General features: G+C 44.1%; 2 protein-coding genes across 3 annotated transcripts in view; one reads left to right on the top strand and one right to left on the bottom strand.

The window, feature by feature from the left end:
• rev3l (REV3 like, DNA directed polymerase zeta catalytic subunit) overlaps window positions 1–6,143 on the top strand; it is a 108,043-nt gene extending 101,900 nt beyond the window's left edge. For both annotated transcript variants that reach the window (XM_039782867.1, XM_039782866.1), the window contains exons 27-32: window positions 982–1,096; window positions 1,230–1,367; window positions 1,681–1,871; window positions 2,234–2,480; window positions 4,467–4,682; window positions 5,078–6,143. In XM_039782867.1, coding sequence (XP_039638801.1) covers window positions 982–1,096; window positions 1,230–1,367; window positions 1,681–1,871; window positions 2,234–2,480; window positions 4,467–4,682; window positions 5,078–5,218 — 1,048 coding nt within the window. In that variant the 3' untranslated portion in view covers window positions 5,219–6,143. The remainder of the gene's footprint in view (window positions 1–981; window positions 1,097–1,229; window positions 1,368–1,680; window positions 1,872–2,233; window positions 2,481–4,466; window positions 4,683–5,077) is intronic.
• mfsd4b (major facilitator superfamily domain containing 4B) lies at window positions 6,078–13,846 on the bottom strand. Its single transcript, XM_039782869.1, is given in 5 exon segments — window positions 6,078–7,057; window positions 7,060–8,102; window positions 10,445–10,561; window positions 12,000–12,168; window positions 13,589–13,846. Coding segments are annotated over 5 exon segments (1,887 nt in total). The 3' UTR covers window positions 6,078–6,757.
• Between the last annotated feature and the right edge of the window lie 7,049 nt (window positions 13,847–20,895).

Raw genomic sequence — 20,895 nt, 5'->3', positions numbered from 1 at the left:
CAGGTCAGAACAGGCCTCTCAAAAAAGAGAAGTGAGATCCAGCCATAGACAGCACAACGCACCAGGCTCCCCATACTCAGATCAAACTGTCAAAGTCGGTGGTTCTGATCAAATATGAATCAAGATTCTAATACTGTTTTGCAGATTTCTCGCCTCAAATGTTCTTTACTGTTTAGCTGTGATTTGAGAAAGTGTGTGACAATTGCATGTGTGGTTCAGAGCTACGTTGTTTTGGTGCTCTGATTGGTTGCAGCTCTATTCAATTGTGTCCAGAAGCATTTTCTGTGGTGGGGGTCTGTATCTAAAATGCTAACATGCTAAACTAAGATGTTGAACATGGTAAACAACCTGCCTGTCATTGTTAGCATTTAGCTCAGTAGTAGTAGTACGACGACCTCTCTCAGCCTTTGACATAAAACAATATATCATACATTTGCAAAATATCTATACCATATATTGTTATGAGATTGCAGCTATATAGGAATGTTTGCATATCAATGCATATAGAGTATATCCTGGGTGATACAAATAAAAAGGGGTGCTACTTCCTGTTTCACAGCTCTCTGAGAACTACAACACATCATCATAATTTCTTCTTTGTGTTGACGTCACACTCTCTCCCTCGAGTCCAAGGTTACGAGTATTTAGTTGTTCATAGTCCAATTCCCCAAAAAAGGGATACATTCAGACCCTAAACAAGAGTAATGCCTGCTTCCCTCAGCTTTTCAAAAATATTTTTGGGGGGATTTTTATGCCTTTATTTGACAGCGTACAACCGAGAGATGGTAGTAAATGAGGGGGCAGAGAGACGCCATGGTTCATGGTCAGCACCAACCTCCAGGCCACCACAGCTGATGAACGTTTTGGGCACTGATAGGAAGTGACCGGAGTGATGGTCACCTACAGCACAGACGGACTGTAGGATTAAGTGGTGTGTGTGTGTGTGTGTGTGCGTGTGTGCGTGTGTGCGTGTGTTTGCAGCATGTTTGTTTTGCTGAAGGGAGCCACCAAAGAGCAGGCCTTCAAGATCGGCAATGAGATCGCTGAGGCAGTGACCGCAACCAACCCCAAGCCGGTCAAGCTCAAGTTTGAGAAGGTAGTGCTTCCCAACACACACACATGCACACGCAGCAGCATATCTGTGCATTTTGATTGTGCCAATTTTCTTTCTCAATCTGCACATGAAGACACATTAAGAGGTAATTGTGTGTGTGTGTGTTCGTTCCCAGGTGTACCTGCCCTGCGTGTTGCAGACAAAGAAGCGCTACGTGGGCTACATGTACGAGAGCCTTGACCAGAAGGAGCCCGTGTTTGACGCCAAAGGGATCGAGACAGTGCGCCGTGACAGCTGCCCCGCTGTTTCCAAGGTAACAGGCAAACCGACCCCCCCCCCTCCCCCCGTCTACTGTGCTCTACGCCAATCACTGCCGTGCCAGTATTCTTCCCGCTCTCGTTTACTCTGACTGCTTCCCACGTGTCAGTCAGGCTAAAGGGCGCTGCCTGCTCAGGGACATATTCATTTATATTCACATACGGTATATTCAAATATCACGGGATTCAACAGCAAGGCTCTCTCATATTTGGGCTTTTGTTATATTTGGTATGAACCCTGCCTCCTTTGTTGGTCCTCTCAGGTTTCTTCTCTTCTCATCTGTCATGTCATGAATGTGTGTTCTCCAGATTCTGCAGCGGTCCATTAAGCTGCTGTTTGAGACTCGGGACATCAGCCAGGTGAAGCAGTTTGTGCAGCGTCAGTGCGTGAAGGTTCTGGACGGCCGGGCCAGCATGCAGGACCTGACCTTCGCCAAAGAGTACCGGGGCAGCATGTCGTACCGGCCCGGAGCCTGCGTGCCTGCCCTGGAGCTCACCAGGTGCGTGTGTGTGTGGCAGCAGAGCTTGCTGTAAGCTACAGTTACAGTAGTCAGTGGGAATCTAATTACTCCCTCCCCACAGTGCTCATTGTCTGGCTGCACCACCCTGTATGTACAGTACCTGAGTCTGTTGCTAGGCAACCCAGCTCTTAATGGGTGAAAAAAAAAATCTGATTTCAGAGGCATGGGTAAAAGGGAAATATTCAGCCTCATTCATAAGCACTGGTTGGTTTATCTCCTGTATTTATCAGGTTGATTCTCCATGTTGCTGACTGGATCATGAAATGATTTAGTACGATATTTAACAGAAAACTCTGAGTCCAACAGTTAGGTCAAGTTTGTTATCTTTTCGTTTGTCTCAGGCGTATGATGGCGTACGACCGTCGCCTGGAGCCACGCGTGGGCGAGCGGGTGCCCTACGTGATTGTGTACGGGATGCCCGGCGTGCCCCTCATCCAGCTGGTGCGTCGGCCCATGGAGGTGCTGCAGGACGCCGGCCTCCGCATCAACGCCACCTACTACATCACCAAGCAGATCCTGCCGCCACTGGCCCGCATGTTCCAGCTGATCGGAGTGGATGTGTTCAGCTGGTACCAGGAGCTCCCCAGGGTGAGGCGCACGCCAGTTTGTAGTTCACGTTTTCAGGAAATGAGCAGCCAGCGTGATCTTTATCTGACCTGCAGGGTAGTAGCAATGCAAATGAGTGATGGTGATTAGGAGTCATCGGTAACCCTTTACTTGAAGGTATCTACATAAGAGTGACATGACACTGTCATGACACATGAACCCTAACCATAACTTGTCATGACAAAAACCGAATGACACTTAAACATAAACGTACACATAAACGTTTATGACTGTTTATGATGTTTGACACGTTCATGACCGTGTCATGTCACTCTTATGTAGATACCTTCAAGTGAAGTGTAACCGAATCATCGCTATATGAAAACCTTCGGTGTAAAAGGATCAAAAGACACACAGAAAAACCTAAATGGGCTCGAGTTTGGAAAATGAATTAGCGTCTGTTTGACTGATCAGCTTACAGATTGATTATTGGAATGGTCTGTTGCTTCCCCTCCTGTCAAAATAAAAGCAAACTTTCATTCAGTGCAGTTACAGGAGCGAGAACAAAGGATGAAGGGAAAATCTCTCGGTGCTTCCTGCTGAGGATGGAATGAGACTGAAGTCAGGTTCCACTCTGGCTGAGCACACATGCCATCTGCTGGCGGAGCAGAGAGCACAGCTGATCAAATTCAGAATGACCAATGATAGAATGGGTTCAAATTACTCTATTCTCCAATTAAAACCTTTGTTTAAGTGATCTGACATTGATTGATAAAATCCGAAATCGATCTTTTAAGATGTGCCTTTTCACCATGGATGTAGAGGGGCATCACATGACACACACACACGCACAAACATACAGGGCCTTCAAGCAGGGGAGAGTGGAGTTTGTGTTATAGAAGAAGTTAAAAGGGAAAACACAGGAAACTGGAGTACTACTTAAGGGGGGGGGGGGCCCATCACCTTTTCTCGGCTAAATCTAACTGTAAAAACCAGAGGTACTGTCAGTTTGTCAGAGAGCTTTTTTCATTGTTTACAATGGTACGGTTGTTTTCCAGCGTTCTACTCACTGGCTGTAGTCGACAGTGGCAATGACTGTCATGTTAGTCCTGTTAGGAAAAAGGGTTTTTAACGACCTTTTGGGGAGTCAATTCTTCATGTAAACATTAACCTGGTGCATTATAACAAACATTTGAGGGTTGCTTATTGCTTGTACAATCTACAGACAGAAGTTGACTGTTTTTATATCCAAGCAAAATTGATATTTGCCGCTTTTCCGACCAGAGGGATTTTTGCAGTTCCTAGAACATAAAATTCCTAGAACAGTTTTTTTCTCGTGTTCCGACTGGACCAATTTGGGGATTTTTAAGTTCCTCTGGCTGCAGTCCCTGTAACTCTTTCAGCTCCTACTTCAGGGCAGGGTCTTTTCGCTGTTCCCTTTTCAGCATAGGGACCTAGGTCAACGAGGGTCGGGTTTCCGGTACACAGACCAACAACGGGACAATTTTAACAGTTTTTGCCATCTTAGTCATCACTAAATTCACTTCTGACAACGTTTTAGGCAAGAAATTAACTGTTAACATTTCGAATATAGGCAGTCTTGCGAAAATTTATGCCGAATTTACAATTTGCTTCAAAGTTTTCGGTGTTGAGAAGGTTCATGAAGTGAGGCGACAGCCAGCAGGCGCCTGCCCCGGCCGCGAGCTCGTCACTCGGCCAGTCCTGCTCAGAGACCGTTTGGACTGTTTAGAAGTGGACTGTTTCTATGACTACGTTCCTGTAACTACTTGGTCGCAAAGCGGCTATAGTAACTGGAAATGTCCCTAACCTAATTGATATCGAACCAAATCGGAAATGTAATCAAATCAATTTGGGAAATCACTGGTGAGCCCTAGATTAAACGCAACAATTTTACAGTTTGATCCAACTTTTCAGTCATGAGGCTGTCTTCTACTAGATAATCCTGAAAATGTTGGACAGACTTGTGCTTCGTCACCGTATGAATACTCTTCATGTCTCCGTACTCAGATCCAGAAGGCGTCCTGCTCCTCGGCGGTGGGCGGAGAGGAAGTGGGGAGGAAGGGAACCATTTCCCAGTACTTCACCACGCTCCATTGCCCCGTGTGTGACGAGCTGACCCAGCTGGGCGTGTGCTCACAGTGCCGCGCCGAGCCCCAGCGAGTCGCCGTGACGCTCTACCAGGACATGAGACAATGGGAGAGTCAGCAAGACCAGCTGCTGAAGGTGAGAGACGGGGGGGGCAGGGGGGTAAGAACTAAGGCTGAAAGATTTGGGGGGGAAATGTAATTGCGATTTTCCTGCCAGATATTGCAATTACGATTCGAGATTGTTCAGCCCTAGTGAGAACTCAGCAGAATAATAGTTTGGTTTCTGGCTCCAGACACCGAAAAATACTCTGAATACTAGAACCTAGTGAGGAGCTGGTCCTGTCTGTCAGGGGCCACAGAGGGCCACATTCACCGTCGGTCACATACAACACAGAAGTTGTTTTGATCGGACTCTTAGCTGGAAGGGCAGCTAAGGTTCTAGATAATCAAAGACCGGTCAGATCCAGGACTCAGCTTTTCTACAGTGTAAATAAGTCTAATAGAGTCTAATATTTGTGCGTGTGCGTCCAGATCTGTAGGAACTGTAGCGGCTGTGCAGAGCGCCAGGTGTCCTGCGTGTCTCTGGACTGTCCCACCCTCTACAAGCTGTCCCGGGTCAACAGACAGCTCTCCAAGGCCCCCTACCTCCGACAGCTGCTGGAGCAGTTCTGATTGGCTCCTGAACCCCGGAGCTCCCCGCTGATTTGGTGCTAATCGCTGTCCCCCCCCCTCTCATCTCAGTGTTTGATTGTCCACTCACTTGTAATAGTAATAAAATGGTGCATCGATTGAACCCTGCTGGGATTTCATTCTGTCTTGTAACTGTTTCTCTGTGCAGACTGTCTGCTTTGAGCCTCCTGTGGGGAGTGCTGCCCCACCCTTTACCCCCCCACCCAGGGCTCATGTGTGTGTCTTCATGCTTGTTTGCTGCCATCTCCATAAGCTGCTATTGGCTGAGTGAAGTTGGTGTCTTTGGAGACAGTGGCAGACGGCCTGTCCTGGAACTGAGCGCGGTCCGATCTACGATGACTTGTTGTACCTCGTACGCGCTGTAGCAGATTAAAGTCAAATCTCAAGACAAACCACTAATTGACTTTTCTTCATTTTTATATCGACTGCAGTCTTTTTGTAAAATAGTTCCTGTATAGCTCCTTCTGTAATCTCACTGTGCATTAGCATTAAAAGAACTACAGCTCCGGCCATGAATGCAATCAAATCTGTGTTATGAATTCTGTTAAAGGATACCATTTTTCATATTTCTTTTAAACTTGATTGTATTGATGTTCATTATCTACAGAGTGTGGGAACTGGAAACTACATTTCTCTAAAAATCTGGGACTGTTGCAATACTGTATTTTTATAATTTATGTCATGAAGTCTATTGTTTCCCTGTGAATATATGGTTTTGTGTGCAAAAAAAAGTCTGTCATCAAACCACGTCACGATCCAATTCTCCATACAGCCATACACAGAATCTGTGTATTTGTATAAATGTAAAAAAAAAAAAATAATGGAGGTGTTTTTTTGTTTGTTTTTAATGGACATTGCTGTGGGTGGAGGTTTGAGATTGATATAATAAAAAGTCAATGTATTAAAATGCCTTCTGTGAATGATTCAGTTTTAGAAATGAAATTCTAATGATTCACAGTGACAACGCGTGATTTAGAGATCCACAAGCCACAGCACATTACAGTACACCACAAAAACAAAGAAACCAAAATCGGTGCATCAAAAACAACTTCTTTCAAATATCGTCTCACACACACACACTATCTCACTCACACACCACACACACACGTCCTGCTGTTGAATCATTGCAATAGTGCAAAACACATTAACACCAGCGTCCCTGGTTCATCTCATCCTCTTTGCTCATGTGTCCTCGAGCAAGGCGCTGAATTCTACCAGCAGGGACCTGTTCTCCAGCTCACAGTGACCTTTGACCTCCCTGTCAAGGGGAGCAAAGTTTAAAACTGTCTGGAGCGTAAGCGGTACGGTGCAAAATCGGATCCTTGGTTGTCCAGGAGGAGCGTGCGTCACCGGGCACACGGTACAGATGTCTCTAAGCTGCACAGGGTTCGGTCAGTAGTCAGCGTTGCATTCTCTGCACAGTAAATCATCGACTGTTGAGGAACAACAAATGAGCGCAGACAGGCAGAGACGTGGCTCTTTTAGTGTTCGGTGAGAGAGCAACGGGGGGCGGGGGGGGGTTCAGTCTCTCTTCTCTCTGTCCAGAGAGAGCAGTAGTTTGCGTCTGGGGGAGTCTCCTACCGGGGAGACGGCGTCTGAGAAAGAGGCTCCGCCTGCAGGCCCCGTCGCCGGGCTGTTGGAGGCCGCGGCGCTCCCTGTTAGACCAGTGGCGTCTGGGGGGGTGGAGGCCTTGCTGGGGGAACTGATGAGACTGGTCGTGTCATCCATTTCAATGACCTCAAAGTCTGCGTCGTTCCACTGATCAGCCTCGTTGTCCTGATCGTCCTGATCCTCCTCCTCCTCCTCCTCCTCCTCCTCCTCTCGTTGGCGCCTGAATCCAGCAGCGCTTGGCGGTATTCGCTGTCGTCTGCGTCCGGCCGGCCCCTGGCGCGGGGCTTCCTGGTCTGGCCGCTGGGGGCCGAGGCTAGCTTGTACATGACCGGGAAGAGGATGGAGGTGAAGGTGGCGGTGGCGAGCGACAGGTACATGAGCAAGGGTTGCTCGGGGAACTGCCCCAGCAGGAAGCCTACGATAGCGGGGAGCACCATCTCCCCCAGTGCTGCCCCCACAACGAAAGCTGCCGCCGTGTGGGCGGTCACCGTGGTGTACTGCTCCAGCCAGGAGATGCCGCTGGGGAAGGTGGTGGCCATGGAGGCGCCGTACAGACCCGTGCAGACCCACAGCGCCGCGGTCTCCCTGCTGAAGAGGCAGAGCAGCAGCGAGGACACGGTGGAGCCCACCAGGCTGAGCAGGATCATGGTGCCCGGGTACATGCACGCCGCAAAGAAGATGGCCAACCCCCTGCAGGCGGCGAACGCCGCCCAGAACAACGAGTTGAGCCCTGCGGCCTCAGGCTGGGCCATGCGGGCGTAGTCCTTGGCGAAGGTGAAGATGAAGGAGCCGTATGCGACCTCAGCACCCACGTAAGCGAAGAAGAAGAAGAAGAGCAGGACAACGAGAGCCGTGTGACGTTTGGCCACCGGGGGCTTCCCTGAGGACGCGCGGGCTTTGTCGCGTGACGCGCTGCTGCGACAGTAGAGGATGAAGAAGAGGAGGGAGACGAGAAAGACGAAAGAGCCGATCACGACGTAGGCCCACATGGATTTGAGGGTGGTGCTCCTGCTGTGGCTGTAGTGGAGGGCCGCGGGGGGGTCGGGGGCTTTGGCGTTTGGTTCTGTGGTGACGGGAGGTGTTGAGCTGGTTGCTATGAAAGCTGCGCTGCTGCTGCTGTTGTCGTCGTCGGGCCCAAACAGCAGCTTGGCGATGATCGGAGACACAAAGGCCCCGGCGGCGAAGCTGAAGTGCAGAGCCTGCATGTGGGGGCCCGCCTGCTCCCCCCACGTGTTCAGTATGAGGACATTACCACCTGAAAAACATTGGCAACACAATAAACCCTCGTCAACACGTACTGCGGTGACACTGTATGAGCCATGATGGAGAAAATCAGATATCACGATGGATACTGCGACAATATTGTAGGGTTGACTGTGTGCTTTCACCATGAGATTTTTGATAGGTCGTCACCAGTAATGTGGATCTGATGTCTAAGTGTGTAAAGGCAAATAATACAACAGCTAGAACAGTCTGGTAAGTTCAGAAAATGACATCACTTTACTGCATTGTCGATTAATCTGTTGATAATTTTTTTCAATAGATTGGTAGTTTGGTCTCTAAAATGTCAGAAAATTGTGAAAAATGTGGATCGGTGTTTCCCAAAGCCCAACGGGACGTCCTCAAATGTCTCGTTTAGTCCACAACTCAAAGCTCTTCAGTTTACTGTCCCGGAGGAGAGAAGAAACTAGAACAATATTCACATTTAACAAGCTGGAATCAGAGGATTTTGATTATTTTTCATAAGGAATGACTCAAACCGGTTAATGGATTATCAGAATAGTTTGCAATTGATTTAATAGTTGACCACTGATCAATTCATTGATTAATCTTTGTGGTTCTAAAACCCACTGCCGGAATCGCCACATCAACTTTATATGAGACGTGTGGCTGCAAATGTGTGACGCAGCCAGTAAATCTGGGCTGTGATTGGACGGCCATATCTCTGTAATGCCCCGTATAGGAGCGCAATGCTCCTATGGTCTGCTTTTAGGAACCGTCAGCTACAGCTGCAATGTCCCCCCCCGCTGCTCTACTGTGCATGTGTGATCTCTAGATAGGTTTACATGTGTGTAAAAGGTCAAAAGGTCAATGAGCCTACTACTGTTGATTTGCTTCTGGATACTTAATAACAGCAATAATCTGTAACATCAGTTCCAACTGCTACAATGACTTCACCCTTCCCGTCTGAAGGAGTGAATGAAGTAATAACGCAGGAGTTTGAGGGCCCTGTGAGTGTTTGGAGTCATTCTGACACATCCTACTGTAGAGCTTTTTACGCTGGAGACATCTTGACTCGTTCCAGCAGGAAAATGTTACCGATAGCTCAGTCCATCAAGTGTCACTGTTGTGTCATTCAATTCTGTTAAAAAAAATAAACTCTGAACAAAGCCTCTCTTATCCGTTTTAATTACTATCATAAACTTGTTTCATAAATGGTCACACCGTTTGAAGACTGATGTGTGTGGAGCTGCCTTGAACCAATCCTCCTTTCCTCTGGTCTCCCTTTCTTATCTTTCTACTCTCACGTCATCAAAGAGAACGGAGCGATTGTTAGGAGAATGTATATAATCCTGTGGGTCTCATTAAACCTTAGGAACACTGAACTCAACCCTACTCAGGCTTTTTCCTGCACAGAGAAAGTTTTACCGTCGAGCCCTGTGCATATTAATTAAACAAACGGGACTTTGGGGTCAAGTGTAGTCGGCCCAGGTCCTCTCACTGGATTGTTACCTGCCACCAGTATGTTGTGTTTTCCTGGACATAAATATGGGCGTTTACCATAAATTGGTGCCTTAAAATGTATCAGAACGCAGGAAATGAAGTCTTTGACGCTCAAAATTTCCTGGGGGAAGACCCTGAGACCCCCTGCTTAGTATGTGAACCCCCCCCAAAGGCCCATTCTGAGCCAGGAAAATCATCAGTTAGAATTATCAGTTACACCTGGTTTTCCTGCTCTGACAAGTCAAAAGGTCAGTTGTGAAAAGGTTCTGTTAAAAAGAATCAGAGATTTGGAGATGTCCCGCCCTAACAAATTCAGAATGCATCAATTAAACAAGTGTGTCCAAAGACCAAAGTAAGTCTTGTGAGGATGCACTGAGTGTGTAGGATCTTAATTATTAATACCTGTAGGTCTCCATATGTAAATCTTTTCATATTTATTTTCATTGTCGATTAATCTGCCGATTATTTTCTCGATTAATCGTTTGGTCGATAAAATACTGAAAAATGTCCATCCCAATTTCATTAAGGGTCCATGGTGATGTCTTTAAAATGTCTTGTTTTATCCAAAAGCCAAAGATATTCAGTTTAATATGAAATAAAATCCGAAAAAAAAGATCAGGAAATAGCAATTTTTGAAAGGCTACATTTCTTTCTGCAATTCTTTGCATAAAAATTACTTTGAATGATTAATCCATTTATGAAATACTTGGCGAATATTTTTCTGTCGATTGACTAATCGATTAGATGAGTGATTGTTGCATTAAATATTCTAATACTGCGCCACTACTTCTATTGTACGTTTTCCCTCCAGGTAAGCGAGCCTCGTACTATTTGCTCATATATGTTTTGTATTGATATGAAATGTTGTCTTACCTGTGTCCAGAATGCCCATAGACATCCCAATGAGGGACATGAGCCCAGCGAGGAGCAGAGCCTGCTTACAGAAAGGGATCGCACACATTCCAAATGATGTGACCAGCATAGAAACCCCTGGAAGACGAGACAAGCACAACACAAAGAGTCCCAATGGAAACAGAGTAGAGAAGCAAACCACGCGCACACACACACACACACACACACACACACACACACACACACACACACACACACACACACACACACACACACACACACACACACACACACACACACACACACACACACACACACACACACACACACACACACACACACACACACACACACACACACACACACACGACCAGAGTATTTATTTATTTTCCTTAAGTCTTGCTTTTTTTTTTTTTTTCATAGTGAAAATAAACACGAGACACAAAACATTGTGTCTCGTATTTTTAAGTTTTTTGTTTGTTGTTTGAAATAAACTATTCATTCATTCGAAGAGTAGTCTATATCCCCCACGTTCCACTTCTGGGATTGCTCCGGTGCCGCCGGAAATTCCGCCTGATTTTACTCTGTTTGGCCGGATGTCCGTCCCTTCCTCTGTGTCTGTGTCGGGGTTCTAACCTCCGGTGGATTTGTGAGGACTATGGTTAACTGCTCCTCAGATCTCTGCAGGGTAAATCCAGACAGCTAGCTAGACTATCTGTCCTATTGGAGTTTTCTGTCGCACAACTTAGGGTATGTTCATAGTTGGCGTCTTTTTTTACAAGAAAAAGTTGACTAAGGGCTTTTGTAGTAAAAAAAAATAAAGGTGCCAGCGTTTTTATTCCAAAAAGCAGCCGAGAGCGTCTTTTGTTGCTATAACAACAGCTACTGCTACAGTATCCTAGCTAGACAGGTGCTAATGTTAGATAAAACAAAGTGGTGGAGAGAGAGAGAGAGAGAGAGAGAGAGAGAGAGAGAGAGAGAGAGAGAGAGAGAGAGAGAGAGAGAGAGAGAGATGCTAATGTTAGATAAAACAAAGTGGTGGAGCGAGCTAGAGAAAGAACAGAGAGAGAGAGAGAGAGAGTTCCTTGAACAGGGAGCACCGCTCATATCTTAGAACTCTCCGACTCCATTTTTTTCTTGTTGTCATGGAAACGGCAGGTATGGCTACTCCGCTTGTCATTGGTCGGCTTGATGTAGGGCGTTTTTTTCCAGAGAAGTTGAACTTTTTTCAACTTCAAAAAGAAGCTTGAGCTACAGAAAAAAAGGTTGGCGGTGGCGTTTCAAAAAGCCCTCAGGAGCTTTTTGAAATCACGGTTTACTCCATACAGGATTATAATGTAAAACAGACGCTGGCAGCTTCAAAAAACACACCAAGTGTGAACATAACCTAAAACAACTTTTGAACAAACATGTTCCACCAAAACAAGTTCCTTCCCAAGGCTATTTAGCAGAGGCACCGTGGCTCCATCCGGAGCTTAGCGCCTCCCAAGACGATTGTGATTGGTTTAAAGAAATGCCAATAAACCAGAGCACTTTTCTCTCCCATCCCATGCGGTATGTGTGGATGAAGGGTTACCTAACAGGAGGTGGGGGTTCATGAAGTCGAAGAGGATGCCTGCTAAGAGGGAACCGCCAATGTAGCCCGAAGAGCGGCCGACGAAGATGTAAGAAATGTTGCTGATGTTCTTCTTCACATTCACGGCCAGGTCCTCGAACGTGGGGCCAAGAACAGAGATACACATCCCCTAGGAAAATAAAAGAGAGGAACAGTTACAACGAGGGAGTAAAGTTACTGCTCGACCCGTCTTCTCCACGTTAAAAGAAATATCTACCCTATCTACAGTAATTGATTTCATCTTAAATGCATAACGCAACACGTATTGGCCTGCATTTCATTCTGGTCTATTAACATATCTGCCTCTTGATTAATGGGTTTCTCCTTGTACTGTATAATCACTGACTGGACAGACAATGAAATCTGACTTTTACTATTAATGTTTTATCCTGCTGAGAGTGTCTATTTGACTCCATCGTAACAACGTTTGATTACTTATGCAGAAGAAAAGGTGCAGAGGCAGTTTTCTAATTCAATGGTAATGTGTTTTAAAGTGTTTCTTTAACAACCATGCCCTTGGTTCCCAAGTATGGGCCAGCTCCTTTATCTCATAACTGAATGAAGCAAAAGCCTGTGTGTGTGTGTGTGTGTGTGTGTGTGTGTGTGTGTGTGTGTGTGTGTGTGTGTGTGTGTTTTACGGCTCCCTGTGTAAGCGGGGGAAGAAACGTTCCAGAATAAACAGACACTTTACGTGTGCTGATGGATTTCAGTAATCTGATGCATGGCTGAAGAGCAAGTTTTGCCACTATGTAAATCCTGTCTGTGCAGGATACCGCAGCATTCACTTTAACATCCAGCTACCTGCACATTACTACTGGCCTGTTGGTGAGGGACAGCCTGACTCTCGGAGTAGTAAACCCAGCTTTATTGATTTATAAAGATATCAATGACTGCCTTTTTTCAATGTGCCTTTGTCACAACTAGTCAAAGGATGGTAGGCCTGTAACAATTATGACATATTTGTCTAATCGCAATATTTTTAAAGTAATCACCTTTTCTTTGTTTAACCGCAATTAATTGTTAACATTAGCTGAGGTCCCAAGGGGGATGACTGTTGATGGTTTTGTCAATTTTATGATCATTTAAGAACAAAAATACAATGTTTTATGACAATAAAGAGGCGTGGTTGACTTCAAAGGCGGTGTTATTACATTATCTGGGTCACATGCCAGTGATATCCTAACCAAAAGATGTATCCTGGGAGTCATTCAAAACTGTTATTTGTTTAAAAAAAAAAAGAAATAATTACATTTAAAATTGATAAATTAATTTTACAGCAACATTTGGGATAGATGTAGTAAATATATAATACAATCATGTCCTACACCACACGCAAAACTGAATGTTTGCGGACACTTTTTTCAGCGTGCTAAACTCATATTACTGTGCTATGGACTCATTATGTAGCTAAACAGCTGCTGCTACAGGTAACATAACACCAGAATGACGTCGGTCGGCTGTAACGTTAGTAAATGAAGAGAAGGCCTGAGGAAACTCACTGATACGGGTTTCTACATAAGCACACAGTTAAATGCTTAAGCTAAATGTACCAAGCCCAGGAAAGATGCGCAGAGGGCGAGGGTGACCATCCAGCGGCCGCACGCTCCGTGTCCGCCGACCACTTCCACTCGGTCGTCGCATCCTGGTTTCGTCGCCCTCTTGACCGCCTTCAGCGCACTCTTCAGCCCTCTCCCGGCGTCTTTCCTTTTGTCGAACAGGGTGTCTTCCTGGTCGTCGTTGTCGTCCTCCATGCTGAAACGAACGTGCTTCTTTTTAACGGCGGTGTCTCGTGCGGCGGACGAAGACATGCTACCTGTCGGTTCCTTACTACGACTGCTGACGCTGATGTTGTGCTGTCAGTGCGCCGTTAGCGTGCGGGTAAAAAAACAAAAAAAGAGCTGATAGCGGCCTGACTGCTTCCTGTCTGTATGTTTCTCGGGGCTAAGAAGTCGTTGAAATGAAGTCAGTCATCTTTTAAACCCGCTGGACCGGCGGTTCTGACAACGACAGACAGGCAGCAGGTACACTGCCGCAGCCAGCCGCCGCGGAATCCCTCCATATGTCAGCGGATGTGTGTAGCCTAGCCTCATGTACGGATTGGCTGCTGGATGTTTGCGAAGATCGTCTAATGACACGGAGGCTCACTCCGTGTGTGACGCACCATCCAAATGACGCAAAGAATCAGAATCAGAAAGAGACGTAAGTAGCATTACCATGCCACATGAGTAGCACTTGGTAGGAATTTGCCTTGGTTTATGGTGCATACATAAAAACAAAATAAAATAAACCAACAATAAATACAGAAACAAATAATACATACATACATACATAACTACTTAACATTAAGAAAGAAAAAAGAGGCTATAGGTTAGTGCCGGATGTACAAAAATGTAGAGGGATGTGCAAAAGTTGAGGATATAGGACAGAGGACGGGATGTGAGATTAATGGCGTGAGGTTTTGGTCCTGATGGACCGCAGCCTCCTGCCGGATTTATGAATCAGTGGTGACACTTTGTAATAAGGGTACAAATCATATAATAATGTGTAACTAGTGCATGACTCATAATGATTCAATAAATGAATCATTACAGGTTTTTATCATGAGTCCCTGTTGCTCAAATAATCAAGTCACTATGACTTTACTGTATGTGATTAGTTCTCATCAGTTAAGAAACACAGTTACTTAAGTTAAGTGAAGTTGAGTCACAGTTACTTTATGCAGCCAATTTAGCTGGATTCCAGTTCCATAAGAGTTGATTCCTGACTAATGCATTTGCTCTGCCTCCCTGAAAGCAGAACAGCAGGTGGAACTGCTGACTCCGTGCATGTTTTAAATGATGAAAACCACCTTTTGCCTTCTAACAGGGCTTAAGAACTCTTTTAATAGGTAATAACATATGGTGAATGTGAAAAAAGGTAAAATAGCAAGTGACTGTGACGTTAAACAATTTCAATCAGTTTTCGATTAAAATAGTGAAAATAAGCCTACTGTGTTAGTAAATTTACTTAAAGGTGCAGTAAGTGATTCTGTGCAAAGGTAGGGTATTTGAACTCAACTGCCAAACAAATACAATAATAATACAATAATAATAATTTATACATCATTAATCCCACAAGGGAAATTACAATGTTTTCACTCTGTTGTTATTATTATACGCATTACACCTGAATTACACACACATGCTCAGTACCTCTACATGCACTAATTGAGAGATGTCAGAGTGGGGGGGCTGCCAATGGAAAGGCGCCCCGACTAGTTGGGGGATCGGTGCCTTGCTCAAGAGCACCTTGGCAGTGCCCAGGAGGTGAACTGGCACCTCTCCAGCTACCAGTCCACCACCATACTTTGGTCCTTATGGGGACTTGAGTCTTTTTCTTTTCATGCCACTTTCTACTTCTACTCCGCTAAATTTCAGAGAAAAATATTGACCTTTTTACTCCACTACAGTCATCTGACAGCTTTAGTTACTTTAAAAATTAAGATTTTTGCACACAAAACACACGTAGTTAATAAAATACAATGTTTTATTATAAATTAAACTAACCAATAATATAACGGCCTACAAGTCCAGCTGAAATGATTAGATGATGAATCACTCTGTTGATTGGCAGAACTGTTTTGATCGTTTCCAGTTTCTAAAATGGGAGGAATTTTTTTGCATTGAGTACTTTTACTTGTAATACTTTAAGTTCATTGTTCTGATGACAGTTACATACTTTTACGTAAGTAACATTTTTCGGTGCAGGACTTTTACTTAAGTAAACGATTTGAATACTTCCTCCACCACTGCATATCACATATATCACGTCACAATATACTGACAGCCAATTCAGGTGGTCGTTGACGTTGTTAGTACCATGACCTCTGAGCAGAGTGAGACCTCCTGGCTTCTGTTCCCTCTCTGAGTCAGCTGACGCGTTTAAAATGGTCGGGCTACAGGAAGCAGCAGGCACCAGGTTAGCACCTAGCACCATGAATCCACGGTTAGCAACATAGATATACATAATAAAGTATATCTATGGTTAGCAAAGTCCACGTTCAGTCTCAAAACGGCTTCCGTGTTTAACGACACGTTTCCTGGGAACGGTGTGCAACGGCTTTGAGATCTGTTTTCTCTCGTCTGGTGGGTGTGTCTCTCGTTTATTGGCTGTGTCACAGGTGATGTGATGCCCATTGACATATATAAAATGGACCAATAGACCCCGTTGCTCTGGACGGAGACCAGTGAAGGCTATTAGAAGCACTTTTCCGGTGATGGCCAGCTTTACTGCGCAGCCTCCAACTGAGAGAGACGACGTAAATGTGACGTGAGCAACCTGTCTGAAAGTGTGAAGTCTTCTGGTAGCTGTGCCAAGAGAAATCTCAATCATTCCCAATCTTACAGAGACGGAGAGTGTAGGTATATGTAAGGAGATAACATAGACACAGGCTAATTATTGCTAACTAAAATGCTAGTTAACATTAGTAATTAAACCTAAACAGCTAACGTAAGTCGAAACTGTCTGTGAGTTTCTCCTGTACTATACGGTAATTCCTCTACTGTGTGACAGTAAGTCTCGTGGTTATGACCCAATCGTTAGCCTATTTTTACAAAAACGTCTGCTACGGAGCCATAACGTGAGATACAAGGTAATGGAGCCTTTTATACGTTGTCGTGTTTCTTTAGAAATAAACAATGGACAAATAGAGTCTTTAAACGCTTGATGTAAAGTTATTCGCAGTCAAGTGACGTAAAAAAAAAATGGCGGTCAGCGGAATGCTAACAGGAGGTGATGGCCAGGTAGCAACAAAGGCCAGGTAGCAACAAAGCGGAAGGTCTGGCAATGCGAGACTACTTCTGTTGTGACGCTACAGTAATAAAGTTGAAATTGAAAACCTAGCTTTTGTTCATATGGCTGTAATGTAATGAACCATAAAATCAAACATATTATTTTTGGTGGCATCCCTGTAGAGGCCCCCTTCAAGGAACCTTGGATATCCGCATGTCGGCGGGGCATTCTTTACCTCCTGGGCTGCCACACACATGGAGAATATGCATTCCCTGAGTTAAGCCCCCCCAGGCAGCACTTCCTTACAAATCCTGCTTCCTTCAGAAGTATGGGCAGCCGCGACTCTATTAAAACCTGATAAAGCAAGTGAATGGCACGTAGCAGGAAGGATGCCTCAGAGAGCCTGAACTCTGGGAACAAAAGTCTGTTAATCGCCCAAATGTGGCTGTTCATTCGTAAAGGACTGTAAGGAAGAGGCAGTTCAATGTTTCCCATGTTTGAAGTTGTAAAAGATCTATTTATGTTCAACTATTATTTCTAGTTAAGGATGCACCAAATCCAGATTTTTGGGGATCGGGCCGAATACCGAATCCACTGGTTAAGATTCTGCCGAATCCAAAACCAAATACTGAATCCTACTCCCATCAAGTTTTTAGCAGTGACTGTCCTTCCTTACCTGAACCTGAAGTTGCTGCATTCTGGCTGCTGTCTGGAGATTCCTTCATGCACAACTCGTATTCTTTCGGATGTTTCGTACCAGATGTTGTAACAGCGGCCATGTTGTGTATAGTTTAGGGTCCTCGCCACCACCAGACCAATCAGCATTGAACAGATTGAACATGTAGCTGGACTTGAATGGCCTTCTTTTGACTGAAAGTTCTGCCAAACAACAACTTGTTCTGCTCACCAGATCCATGTCCACTTCCTCACAGCCTACTGCATTGAACGCTCCACCTACGTAAACACCTTCCCGTAATCAACGGCGCCATCACTACGTCGACCAGCGTAGCGCGCCGAGTGCAAGCGTAGGGTTTCGGTGAGGTGGAAAAAAATTCTAAGGTTCAGCAGAATCAGAACCCCGTCAAAAAGCCCAAAATTCGGCCGAATCCTGTATTCGGTGCATCCCTAATTTCTAGTCATAGTTCTATTATCTTTGTTACTATTACTATAATTGCCAACTGCTATAATAATTATGAATCATATTTCTGTATATCTGTATCAGTGTCTCTGTGTCCCAACCGGCAGCGTCAGACACCGCCCACCAAGAGCCTGGGTCAGTCCAGGTTTCTGCCTGTCCCTTGCTCGCCACTGTCTTTGGGAATTTTTTGGTACTTTGTAAATTATAGAGTGTGGTCTAGACCTACTCTATCTGTAAAGTGTCTTGAGATAACTTCTGTTATGATACGACACTATAAATACAATTGAATTGATTGAATTGAGCCCTCGTGTTGTCTTTCCAACGTTTTGGATGTCGTTTTTGTCACTTTTTTGGACTTAGCCTGACGTTTTTGTCACTTTTTTTCCAAGTTTTTTTCTCGGATGTTTTTGTGGATGTTTTCTGCGTTTTCTTTTATTTTTTTACATTTGTTGTTTTTGTCACTTTTTTCAACATTCTTTTATCAATTCTTTGTCAAATGCTATACAACTACATTAAACACCTAAATTCAGTGATAGTAGTAAACTGATGATTTATTTGACTTGTTAAGAGAGCGTTGTATAGAACCATCCACATTACTTTTTTTTGACAATTTGGTTGAAAGAACCCCAAATTTCGGATATAGAAACTCTTAGAAAATGGGTCAGATTTGACCCGAGGACAGCAGGAGGGTTAAAAGACAATATCAGCCTGTTCTCCCTGCTGCAGTATCTGCTGTCGTACCACCAGACTCCTCAACTCATCCTCCATGCCCCACCACCACTCTCTTATTCAGCTTCAAGAAGTCTCTTCATAACTTGAAGTTGGTTGTGCAACTTTAAATCATGTTCACTTTTATTGCACTCGCCCTGAGCTGACACCACGTCGACAGCAATATTCTGGGCTGTTGTTTGTCTTCACTAAAGTAAATTGAACTGTGTTATTATGTGGCTGCTTATAGCTGTGAATGCATTCATGAGAATGGATTAAATATATTATTAACCCTTAGAGACTGACATTTTGGAAAGTCACCGGACGCCACAATCTTCTGAACATAGTCCTACTGAGAAACCCAGAGAGAGTTGTGTGGAGCTGATAGTCTTAATTAGCTTTGTAGCAACTCATTTGGCTTGAATGTAACAGACGTTCATTAATATCAAAAAGTTACACACTAAAGCTTTAAGACTGGGCTCGCTACAGCCTTGTAAGGACAGTAATGTGGCCGAGATAAAACATATTGGCCACAGTTAGGGGGACCATGGGGGCCACGTTTAACATTACAGGGGGCCACTGGCTGTGCTTTAAGCTGCAGACACACCGACCAGACGGCCGACCCTCGGCAGAAAAGGCAGTCGGGCTGATCAGTCTCCCCGAGTTGGTCCAAAAAGTGCCTCGGAACACACCGAAGAGACGAGACGTAATACGGAATAAATGAAGAGATGACATACTGGGAAGATAAATTAGGAGAAAGTCACAGACAATGAAAACATTTTTTTTTTTTTTTACTGTCTTGTACATTCTGAAATCTGATTGTGTTTACATCATATTACATTGCATATCCTGTAGTTCACCACCAATCCGGCAGCACACAGGAAAGATAGAAAAAGTCATATTTTAAAACATTTGGGTAATTCATGACTCAAAACTAAGCAATACATGAAACTAAGACAGAAATCAAGACAGAAATGATGCTTATGTAGGATAAAAGAAGCAGAGATGCATTTCTTGCAGCAAAAACAAAAAGCATACACATATAGACATTCTGAATAAAGCCAGTTATTTGATTAGACGCGAGAGGCAAAATAATAACTGCAAATTCACAATAAAACGCTATAAGCATTGAGGAAGTACTACGACAGAAAATAAAAATAAACTAAAGTCATGCATGCCATTAAAAAAAGGTTTGAATTATAAGGCAACAGATGTGATTTAATCGTAATAAAAATATACATTTAAGGGGGATAAAAGATGTAAACGCTGTTGAAGTTTCTCATGTTTAAAAAAGAACGAAAAAAAGAAGGCATTTCTGGTTGTGAGCAGCGAGCGCTTCATTACAGAGCAAAGCTTTGGACAGTTAGGAGGCTTTCCTAACACTTTGCAGTTTATTTGCGTTTCTCGAGGAGGAAGAGGGACACATTTACAACATCTGAGGTAGAGAGCGTCACAGGCCTGCAGAGGAAAAACCATCGACCTGCAGAAAAAACGCCAGCGTCGGCGCACTAGTTTTTCAAAAAAAGGTCTCTGAGTTTTTCCAAAAGCAATCGATCACTGTCAAACACCGAGTGTAGAGCCCGACCGATATATATCAGCCGGCCGATATTAGGCATTTTCCAAACTGTCGGTATCGCCATTTATAATGGCCGATAAATTATTATTATTTTTTTTATATTCATTTATCAGAATCATTTAAATTAAATTAAATTAATTTAAAAAAATTAAATAAAAACGGACGAAACCCCCTTCAACAATGTTCTGAGTGTTGGCGTTGCAGTGTGTCCACCGGAGGGCGCTCTACAACCTCCCTGTTGGCAACACTCTTTGATTTTTTTTTTTTTATTGTGTTTTTGTTCAAGGACTTTAAGTTTCATATCTTAAGTTTTAAATTTTATTTATCCGAACTTTTAATATAGTTTGATGTTCCTCTGTTCTGTTGCGACAATAAAACAAACACGTTTATTTTTAAACTGCATTATCATATTATTTTAGTGAGGACTCATAAATAACTACAAATAACTAATGTTAGGGAAATCTGTTTATGTTTTGTTATGCGTTTCTGGATTTAAAAAAAAAAAAAATTATATATATATATTGGCCGATATATCTGAATATCGGATTTTTAAATCACCAAATATTTGGCCTTAAGAATCCTTTCTGGGTCGGGCTCTAGCTGAGTGACTTCCTAACATGTTCAGATGGTTCACCGACACTACGTGGAGGCTTCAGGGAGACGGA

The sequence above is a fragment of the Perca fluviatilis genome, chromosome 18 (genome assembly GCF_010015445.1).
Source record: "Perca fluviatilis chromosome 18, GENO_Pfluv_1.0, whole genome shotgun sequence".
Classification (NCBI taxonomy): domain Eukaryota; kingdom Metazoa; phylum Chordata; class Actinopteri; order Perciformes; family Percidae; genus Perca; species Perca fluviatilis.
Note: the sequence above shows the minus strand (reverse complement) of the source record. Positions and strands in the feature narration are given on the sequence as shown.